The sequence below is a fragment of the Anabas testudineus genome, chromosome 21, assembly GCF_900324465.2.
Source record: "Anabas testudineus chromosome 21, fAnaTes1.2, whole genome shotgun sequence".
NCBI classification, from domain to species: domain Eukaryota; kingdom Metazoa; phylum Chordata; class Actinopteri; order Anabantiformes; family Anabantidae; genus Anabas; species Anabas testudineus.
This window is the reverse complement of record NC_046629.1, coordinates 9,804,654-9,815,434: the sequence shown is the minus strand read 5'-3', so window position 1 is coordinate 9,815,434 and position 10,781 is coordinate 9,804,654. Positions and strand designations below refer to the sequence as shown.

Below are 10,781 nucleotides of genomic sequence, written 5' to 3'. Positions count from 1 at the left end.
AGTTCTAGGTGCAGCAACGTTATGTGTCCAAAGAATGAGATCAGCTGACTACATAAATATATAGACGACCAGGTTATTCCATCAATGGAGTTTTTCTTCCCTGATGTCACGGGCATATTTCAAGACTCTATGTGCAGTAATCAAAGCTAAAGGCGGTCAAACTAAATATAAGAATTTGTGACTTTTTTTTGGACAGACAGTGTAAATCCACACTAGACACCACTACACCACTCTCTACATCAGAACACAAACTAAGTCCTTCCATGTTAATTGAAAAGATTAAAGGTACCCACTGTTTGTCTTCATTTTGATCAGTCTGGAGACTTTCAGGACAAAGTAAATAAAAAAAAGAAATGCTTCAGATCACTATGCTGGTCGGGCTACGGGAGCTTCGATCCTAAGAGAGAAGAATGACAGAAGGTGAGGTTGAGTTAGCAGAAGATAAGAAACAAATAAAAGAAAAGGAGAATAACTAAGAGTAGAAAACTATTCTGTAAGAAAGAAAACAGTTGAGATAAGTAAACGAGTCTAATAACCTACAGCCACACTAACGACGCTGTGAGGAGTTCACACTGAAAACAACTTAAAGCAGACAGCATGTGTTCTACCTGTAGTACACATCTGAGGTTGAGGAAGGAGGAAGTTAAAGTTGAGGAATCAACTACAGTTTGTTATCACAATTCATCCTGATGGGATGAATTTTACAGCAATCTGTTGAATACTTACTAAGTTATTCCATGTCTTAAAAATATTAAATTCCAACCTCACAGTTCCGCCTGAAGAAAAGTCAAAGGTTCAGTCAGTAGGATTCATTCTCAGGGGAAAACTCATGTTCGTACAAAAATTCATGTCAGACAATTTAATACTTTCTATAAATCCTCGTCTTTATCATGGCTGCTATGTAAAGATAGAAACAAGTCAAAACTAAACAAGAGAAATAATTTATGTGCGTGTAGTTCAGTGTTTCTTTGTGAATCTTACAGAATGGCAGTTGTAGTTCCTCCGACTGTAGCTGTTCCCAGGCTCGATGTCAATGGAGGAGTAGCTGGGGGGATTCTCAGACTCATCCCTCCCTTTGCCTCCTTTCCGTCTGCTGCTGTCGTCTTCATCCGAGCTCCAGTCCCTCCGAGTTGCTCGGCTGTGCAGCTCCTCCATCAGGTCGTCACGCGCACGTCTGGAGCCGTCTCCTCTCCTCTCAGCCGAGCTTCCTCTGTGTGATGCTCTTCCTCGCCTGCTCTCCCAGTCATCACTGTAATCACGTAAAATACTCCGCCTGGGCGGAGAAACATCTCTGTTTCTGCTCCCGCCCCTGTCGCGGGGGAAGCCTCCTCCAGAGCGATTTGTACTCCCGCTGGACTGGCTAGACACTCTGGGGCCACCCCGTGTGCCATCTCCACCTCCAGGCCCCCTGCGGGAGGAAAAGCTGGGTGCATGTTGGATGATAGGAGGCAGGGTGATTACTCTCCTCTCCACCCCTCTCACCCCAATCTCATCTAGAGCTGACAACATACTTGGGGGGCCAGCAGTGTAGGGAACTGCTGGAGGAGCTGGAGGTGGCTGTGCCTGTGCATACTGCTGCATTGGGGGCATATTCTGGAGTATATGTGGAGCCATTTGAGGTACCCCCACATCCAGCCCCCTAACCTGGTTCTCCAGGTAGTCCAACACGTGGTTGGTGCCGTGTGCACTGCCATTCAGATGGTGTGGCGGAGGAGGAAGATACTGCTGCTGCAGGGCCGTTGGTGACAGCTGCAGGGGAGGCATGGCCAAGTTTTCTTTGACAGGATAGTCCAAGTACGAGCCTGGAACAACAGTAACATAAAACATTAACAACAAAATTAAATAGTCTGATCTTTGTCACATAATGACTGTGAGGGCAACATTCAGTGTGTTTACATAGACTCAAGTAACCAGGTTACTGAGAGAAACCAGGTTTCTCTGGTAATCCGGGAACGTGTTTACATGCACTCAAAAAACCTGGATACTGGAAATCTGAGTATACATGCAGCAAAAGAGTAATCTGATTTCTCCTCCGTCTTAGGATGATTTTGGAAGCATGGTTCACAGATTTTATATATGGAGACAGATAAGACACTTCCAGATTGCTTTTCCTTTCGTTCTTTCTCTCTCTCTCTGCTCTTTTGTTGATAGTTGTGTTTGGGAGGTGACTGACGGCGCTATTTACAATACAAACTGTCTAAATTAAGGAAATGCACAGTAAAAAGTGACTTATTTAAATGTCTACAGGGAACTCTGCGCTAGTTTTATTTTAATTTCGGGAAACTGATCTGCAGGAACCTGAAATGATCTCTCCTTTCATTCAGTTGGACTTCTAGTAGTAGAGTGGTAAGTGCATTGTAATGCACATGTACTCCTGCAGAAAGCCAATTAGAAACCCGGGTATGTGTTTACATAGCAGAGTAATCGGAGTTCTCCAGGAGAAATCTACCTCTGGAAATTAGGTTTCACTAATCCCCTACCCCGATTACAGTTTCCAGTTTTTCCATTTACACTCGTGGTCCTACTTTAAAAAAAAAAATCTGTTTTATTCTGTAACCCAGTTATTTAACTGCATGTAAACACACTGATGTTTTTTTATCTCTGTTATTTGTCTCTACCTACATCTGAACAAGATGATGTCTGATGTCATCAGCTGCAACACATCAAATGTCTATGAACAACTTCCTCACATCATCAGCCATGTAATCCATTTGTTCATATGCAAATATTGATTATAACCGCTTTAGACAAGTGTTTAATTTTATTCACCAGCCCAGCTAGCAGTAATTCAGAAGAGCTGAGTTAAAAATAAGTTGATAAAACCCATTTGCATCACCACAAGACAAATGCTACAGAGGACAAACTCTAGGATTTCTGTTTGTTCCATTACTTACGAACCTGACTGTGAATGTGTGACTACCTCTGGTGAAAGTTAATGTTTTGTTTATGGTTTTTATCTGTAGTCCTAGATCTTCTCCTCTCTTTCATTTTCAGTGATGAATACAAACTACCATCACCTGCTGGTCTGACGGGTTCATTCCCAGAGACGCTTTCCACCAACACAACAGTCAGTTTCGGCCTTCAGACAGAGTTTCTAGTTTCAATGGAACTAGGTTGTCTGTAGTTCTTTGATATCGACTTGGTGTTTTATGGCCTTTGGTGTGTTTTTGTGTCTCACCTGAATGCAGAATGGGGACACCCTGAGAGGAGGCATTGGAGCTAATGGGAGCATAGATGGGTTGGCCATTCATCCAGGGAACCATAGCCTTTTTAGCCTCTTGCAGCATCCTGTGCTGCATCACAGCTAAAATGACAGCAGAGAAAAGAAGAAATTATTAAAAGATGTGTGTGTGACTGAGAGAATAGGGGTGAATGACACATGAAAGTGTCCTTTCCTTGTTTATACCTCTGTTTTAAATAAAGCAGTACAGATCCTGGAACACAAAGTGAAAACGTTTAACGGTTAACGTGAAAACACTACTTAGCTAACAGCAACTTAACTTACAAAACTGTACTGTTTTTAATTTTTCTGTTATTTAGGAGATAATGACACAATAATACCACATTTAAATAAAGACGGCAGCTGACATTCATGGTCAAAAGAGAGATTCTTGCAGCATGCCACATCCAATACATGTTCAGAAACAAAAACTAAAAGCAGAACTAGTTAGACAAGTTTTAAACACAGTCACACCTACAATAAAATAGCACCTGATACAAGAGATTTTCGTTTAGAGTACAATGCCTACACATTGACAAAGACATTTTTTTTTCCAAAGAAAAATATAGACAGAATCTTTTTGTCAAAAAAACATCAAAGCAAATCAAAACAAAGCACATTCTCGTTCATTTTCCAAGTGCAGAAGATGTCCATAAAATTTAATAGTTCATTATTTTAGTAAATTGCAACCTATGAATAATTATCATGTCAAGCTGAAATTTTAATGATATAGTAAATCCACAGACAGAAATTTTCTCCTGTTCCAGTTTTTCTAACTTAACTTTGGTTTTTGGACTGAACAAAACACTTTATTTAAAGACGTCCCCTGTTGGACTTATTGATGATCAATAGATTATCAGATGATGAAAATATTAATAAAAAACCAGTGCAGTTTGTTTTAACATCTAACACAACTAAATGTTATCTTGATTAAATATTGCCTGTTGTGTAAATGTTTGTCCTGGTTTGGTAGATTTTGATTTGTTAGCTTATCCAACAAGTTAGAGAGATCTGTTGTGTAAATCGCAGTCATGCATTTATTTGTTTATTTACTTAACATTTGTTGTAGTTCAATAAACTTAAGCACAAATATAAAAGTTTTGTCCATTTAAAGAGACAACTCTTGATCTTGAATTAATCACAGAGCATGTAATAATTAATTAGTTTTGATTGATTGACAACTGTAAAACATATCAGTTCAGTCACCAAAAGTCCTAAATAAATATCAACATATCTTGAGTTGAGGTATGAGAAGAGGTAAAGCCAAAAGACAAAACAAAGCTAAGAGCATCCCTACTGATTAATAGCATTAATCTACTAAAGTGCTGCACAGTGCAAGCCATGGAAAACAAACAAACCCAAACAAAAGGTATTTCTTCTACCTTTTTCCGGGCAGCAGCATGTCTGTGGACAACATGGGCAGCGCACGTAGCAGCAGCAATTCTGCGGGCAGCACTGACAGCAACATATGCAGAAGAGGATGATGAGCAGGAGGGCGCCGAGAATGATAAACAAGACCGTCAGCCAGTCTGGAACAGGTCAGAGGAAAACATTAAATCTGACATTTCGAACTGTCCCACGTGCTCATTAGAAAGTGTATCCAGACTCAGCTGAGACAACGTACTGTACACGATGAGTTTGACTTCTTGATCCGAGTCCCCTGTCGTGTCACCGGCAGCATCAATGGTGCAGAAATACATGCCGTTATCCCACCACATGACTTCAGTGATGGCCAGGTTAGCCTCTGTCCATAGAACGTCACAACAGAATTAAATAAATAACACAAATATTAGCTTTACATTGTTCTAAGCTGTATAATGAATATAATAACACTAAACTTAAGGTTGGGAAAAAAAATACGGAAAAAGCCGCTTTTCCTTTTAAAACAGTAAAGTGCTAGTGTCTTACTACAGGCACTACAGAGACAGTCATAACTGCACTACAGGTAATTATGCACAGTAATCTACTTATTTCTTTGAATTCTGTGCAGATATGCTATATATGGCATCTTATACACACATCAGTGCAATAACTATGATTATAACAACATTGAAATTAAGTAAAATAGTTACAGTGATGATATAATGGCATCAAACTCACTGTTTTGAATGGTGATCTTGCGGTTTCTGTAGTCTACACCCAGTGTGGGCTCATTGGTGCCCCTCTTCTGAATCACTGTGCGGACTATGCGCTGGCTGTCAGGACAGTCATTGGTGGGGTCCCGACCTAGCTGCAGAGCGGCTTGATACCCTGAACAGAGAAATTAATTCAGTGTATTACATTTTTCTTTCAAATCAGTGTAAATACTTTTAATACTGCTCATCCCTCCATGATAACAGTGTCAATATGAAAAATTCACCTGGAGCCGAATGTGCTGCTGATAAAAAGTTTAAAATCACTGAATGACAATTTATTTACCAATAATCATTAGATTAGATCGAAATAATAGCATCAACATAAACATGTTTGTTGGTGCTGCTGCTGCTTCAAAGCTGCTGTGTAACAATATATATATATATAACAAAATGATATATCAAAATCTTTTGACATCTTTTGTTCATTTCTTTTTTGTTTCTTGCAGGAACAGGTGTCGCTGCTAAAATTAAACATGAATATAATCTATTTACTGACCTAGTTCCAGATAATGCCTCATTGAGACTTTCACTGTGAGTTTCACCTGTGATTAATATCTGCTGATGTCTAATCCACTGCAGAAGACCATCAATCAGGACCCTGATGCCGAAACAGCTAAATACCGTGTTACTTTACATGTGTTGACGCTTTGTTAAATTAAAAACAAATCTCTTGCCATTTAAAGATATTTAAAGTAAGATCCAACCATGTTTCAATATACAAAGAGTAAACTGTGATGGTTGCGAAAAGAATTTAGGTTTTATCTAGTAAGTATTGTAAAGCAGGCCCACGTTTATTTGAATATAAACTATTTTGCATGTGCAAGACAATTAGTTCAGTTTTTGGAACTAGAATAAAATATAGTAAAAAGACAAAATTCACTGCCATAATAAATGAAAAACTTTGATCTGGACACGAACATCTTTAGATATAAATCAGTTTTAAGAAACATGGTAGATTATAGTTTAGACTACATCAGAGTTGCCTTGTTTAAATCCTGTGTGTTCTTTGGTGGCTGATGCAGCAAATGTTAACCACAGGTATGCACACATTCAGGACTCGTCACGTTTTTAGAGCTGAAGGGTGTGAAACCCTTTTCACATTCTGACTCCTGGAGAGTTGTGTGCAGTCACAGAGACTAAGCAAGCTGCTGCAGGACGGCCTGCTTGTTAAACTGCGAACGAATGGTTCCCTTCTGCACATGTTAAATACAAAAGACATAATGTGAGAGTGTTGAGGATTTGTAGTTATTTAAAAGTTGTGTTTAAAGACAAGGATGAATGTGGGAGTAGAAGATGATGCCTGTTTTTTTTTTCTTTTCTATGTTGGGGTAAGGGTCATACTCAAATGTGATAAAATGTGCTGTAACCTTAAAAATTCTGATATTTTAAATAGTTACTAAAGCAGTTTCTAATACAAGTATGGAAAAGTGCTCTTTAAATATTTTTTATTTTTATTATCCAAGACTTTTTGCCATATTATGTGGGGAAAAACTAATTAAATACATTGTGTGTGAACATTTTTTAACTTAAATGTTGATTAAAATATTTCCTCATTATCATATATAATAATAAGTATGTAGTTTTACATGTCTCTCAAAACATATTTGGAGGTTGGCTGCAAACTGTTTAAACCTTATACTTAATACTTCTAAATAAAATACCAAATACTGACTGAAAAATAAACTGTAACACATCATTAACTGTTTTAGTGATTATTCTGATCATGACTGTGATAAAAACTAAATTAGTCTTCAGTTAAACAAATAAATTATAAAACGACTGTGTGAACGCTGTAATTATTTTGTATTTTTATCCCGTCCTGAGACTCAGCTCCATCGGTGCAGTCTCCTGACACCGGTGGTCTCACCTGTGGAGTAGTAGTCCAGCACCGGGTCTTTGCAGAAGGACTTGTACCTCCAGGTGACCAGGACATCCTGGGCGTTTGCTGAAGTTGAGTAGTCGCAGCGCAGAATCACAGAGCCAAACAGAGTCGTGCTCCTCTCCGTCTCTGGAACTATCACGTGGATGGAAAGCAGCTCTGATACGAACAAGAAGCAAAGAGAGATAATGAAATTAAATTCACAGTTTAGTGCAGAAACAATTCCTGTGCGTTTGTTTACAGCTCCTCAATGGTTTGAAAAGAATCTGACCAGACTGGTTAACACTTAACAGAAATCATTACCTGTGCACAAGTCGGACTATATCATTAGAAGCAGTAACAATTACAATTATGTTAAATCATGTCTTTATAATTTCCAGAGATTGAGTTGGATATACATTTTGTTCTGAAATAAGTAAAATTCATCTACCAAATTTTGTTCACAGAAACCTTTTGCGGGTTCTAGAAGTCTGTGTTTTACTGATTACTGATCATATAGGTTACGTCTTTTCAGGTGGAATCAATAGAAAAAAACCTGAAGGGCTGAATATATTAAATTGTTGTTAGGACACAATATCATTTTTCATAATTTAATTTTAATTTAATATAATTTTACATAATGTGTACATATTTGTGTTATAATCTAAATATAAGCTGCACGTAATCAACATGTTTTCTGGGAATTTCATCACAACACATTAACTATACAGAGTGAAACTTTACAGCATTTAAGATATCACATAGATTTAAACAAACTCACAGTAAGATGCTAGAGATTCTTTTTAAAATTGGAAGTTTCTTACTGTACATTTATTTATGGTACTAAACCTTACTGAGATCATTTTAGGTCAAAGATATGGAAGTATAGTTCTGTTCAAATGTCACTTTGACTCCTGATTTATGTTGATATTAGATTCCTATGTCTACATATGAATGCATTAACAGCTATCACAGTTGGCATTTAATTATTTTTGTTAACAGCTCCTTCATTCTTTGATTTTCTTTTCTAATCTTTACATTTAAATTTATATAAATCTTAAATATTAACTCACGTTTGGACAATGTACAATCAGCAACTACTCCTATGTTTAATATAAGAGATGAAGAAGATTGTAATTAATCTAGTCAACCTATAATCATGCTCAAAATAAACAGATTCTACAAGCAAACAAACAAACAAACAAACAAACATCTGTGTCCATGTTTGATTTCTACTTGTGTTCATTAACGCAGCAGACACGTGACGTCCCTCGGCCTTGTCCTATTGATAATTAACTTGTGCACATTTCTGTGAACTGTTTGTTTGAGTGGTTTCACTGCACTGCTGTCTTAAATAAAACTAAACAAAACGAACAAAACAAAGGAAAAAACAAAACCCTTATAACAAACGAACACTTTGAACCTCACCTGTTGGCAGGTGAAGCAAAACAAGCGCCATCAGTAACATTTCTCCCATCTCGCTGCTGATGATCCTTCCGCGGAAGCTTCACTTTCTTTTTATCCTTTAGTCGATTTAATGTCCTCCAGCAACCCCGAACATCTGGAGGAACCCGTCGTGTGGTCGCTGCTCTGCAGATGAATCAGAGTTTTCACCTAATAACACGACATGTTTGTTTTCTGGAGTGACAGACGAGCGTTTACAGCCTCTCCTACGAAAAGCATTCCCGCAGAGAGTTGGTGTCGGAGGCGGATCACCTCCACCCCCTCCTCCGCAACCCTCCTGTACCCCTCCCCCTTGGTTCAGGTGACCTCACTGGGCCCGCCCCCTCAGACAGGTGCAACGTGGAGGCAAAGGAAAGAGGAGCCACAGGGTGATGGTGCTTAAAAAGCTTAAATAAGATCAAATATGGATCAAACTACCCAACATGGCAGGTGAATAGCCTCTGTAACATCCAGTCTGTACCTCTGTGTGCTGCTCGCTCTCAGCTGATCTAAAATGTGTTGCAAGGTGTTGCTCCTTGTACCGTCATGTTTACAGTTCTTATCCAGGACACAGACCCCAGAGAGTTTTACCATCCACACAAAGCAAACCAGAGAGTGCTGCTCTCAGCTCAAGGCTGAAGTGAGCTTGAAATCCTGGAAAACGTTTTTACATTTCTCAGTATTTGGGTGTCTCAGTTTACTGACTATATAAAATCTTCCTCATAAAATGTAGATAAATTAGTTCTTCTCCCTGGAGTCTGATCACCACCCCTGCCATCATCACAAAGTCCCAGTAGGTTTATTTGTTAGTATGGCTGGAATGGATGGACTATTATTACTTATGACTACAATTTCAAGCTACAGTGATTACAAACTGATTTAAAATGATCACAAAGTAACACAGAATAAACCCAAAGGAACACAGAACATGTTTAAATATACTCAAACCAAAAATAGAGAAATAAAATGAACATAAATATCACAAAACAGACAGAAGACAAGCCAACGTACACACTAAAATACTTTATATAAACATGCTAAAGCTGCTAACATGGTTTACATGAATATTACATTGTGACGCTATCATCAGAGCTCTAGTGTTTATTTAGTTGTGTACACAGTGTTTGATAAGATGCGATAAAAATTAAACGCTTCGTCTAGGGTACACACACATTATCAGACACAAATTAAGTATGAGGCCAAAAACAAAGTATGCGGAGCTTGATTAAAATGACAAATCCAGTTTGAGTTGATAGAAACGTATATGTCTATGTTAGTGTTAATGTTAACGTAACATGATCCAAAAAAGAAATATTTAATTATAACCGATATTTAGGGTAAAATTCATGCATGTAAAGTATATCCAACAAGGTTTTATTTACATATTTCAGTGTCCAAATAATTGTTAAAAAGCCTGCTGTTATTCTCTACATGCAAAATTATTATTTCACCTGTGACGATTTTGGATGAGATACAGTATATGCATAGACATATGTTGTTTTTGTTTTTGCAGTACAAAATGGCGGATACAAGTGCAGAACAGGACAAAGGAAAGTGTGAGATGGATTGAAAATGTGGCGTGAAACTAAAACACCAAAGGAAATCACTACAAGCTGAGTTTAAAACTGTCCCAGAAATAACAGGACGGGGCATGAAGAGACAAAATTATACTAGAACATGAACTAACACAACTAAAATAAGACAGGGAGTGAACAGAACGAGATGAGAGACGAGACATAAGCACATAACAAGAACATGGAAACAAGATCTGGATGAAAACATGATCCTTATAGGAATATAACACTGAGTAAAACCATGAAACACTAAACTCAGTCTGGAAACCAAGTGGCAGGAAAACAAGACATAAACAAAGTCCAAGGAAAACGAGAGCAGGTAATTGAGCCGGGAGCATGGTGACGTCAGCAATTCTAACAAAGGCCCGGCATCGAGGGGTGTATCAGCGGTGGCTGGACGAGTAGCTGCAGCTGGGGCAAGGCTATGGCTAAGACAGAGCAGGCCAGCAGGGGGTCATAAAGAGGTCATAATTTGTCCCCTTTTTGGCAGTCAGCTTTCTCAGAGAAGGAAAACCAGAACCAAAACAAACATCTGGTTCATGACGAGTTTA

General features: G+C 38.3%; 1 protein-coding gene across 1 annotated transcript; it reads right to left on the bottom strand.

Moving 5' to 3' along the window:
• Positions 1-102: 102 nt before the first annotated feature.
• On the bottom strand, positions 103-8,930 carry ildr1b (immunoglobulin-like domain containing receptor 1b). The gene is made up of 8 exons (XM_026377322.1): positions 8,642-8,930; positions 7,223-7,393; positions 5,321-5,470; positions 4,845-4,964; positions 4,603-4,749; positions 3,179-3,304; positions 982-1,802; positions 103-397 (listed from the first exon to the last, which is right to left on the bottom strand). Exons 1-8 carry the CDS (start codon positions 8,688-8,690, stop codon positions 359-361), a joined length of 1,623 nt encoding a protein of 540 aa, XP_026233107.1. The 5' UTR covers positions 8,691-8,930; the 3' UTR covers positions 103-358.
• Positions 8,931-10,781: the final 1,851 nt, after the last annotated feature.

Coding starts and splice junctions, on each gene's coding strand:
- ildr1b (XM_026377322.1), bottom strand. CDS start 8,690: ATGGGAGAAATGTTACTGATGGCGCTTGTTTTGCTTCACCTGCCAACA. Junction 7,394..8,641: donor TTTGCTTCACCTGCCAACAG/GTGAGGTTCAAA, acceptor TGTTCGTATCAG/AGCTGCTTTCCATCCACGTG. Junction 4,965..5,320: donor CAAGATCACCATTCAAAACA/GTGAGTTTGATG, acceptor TTCTATGGACAG/AGGCTAACCTGGCCATCACT.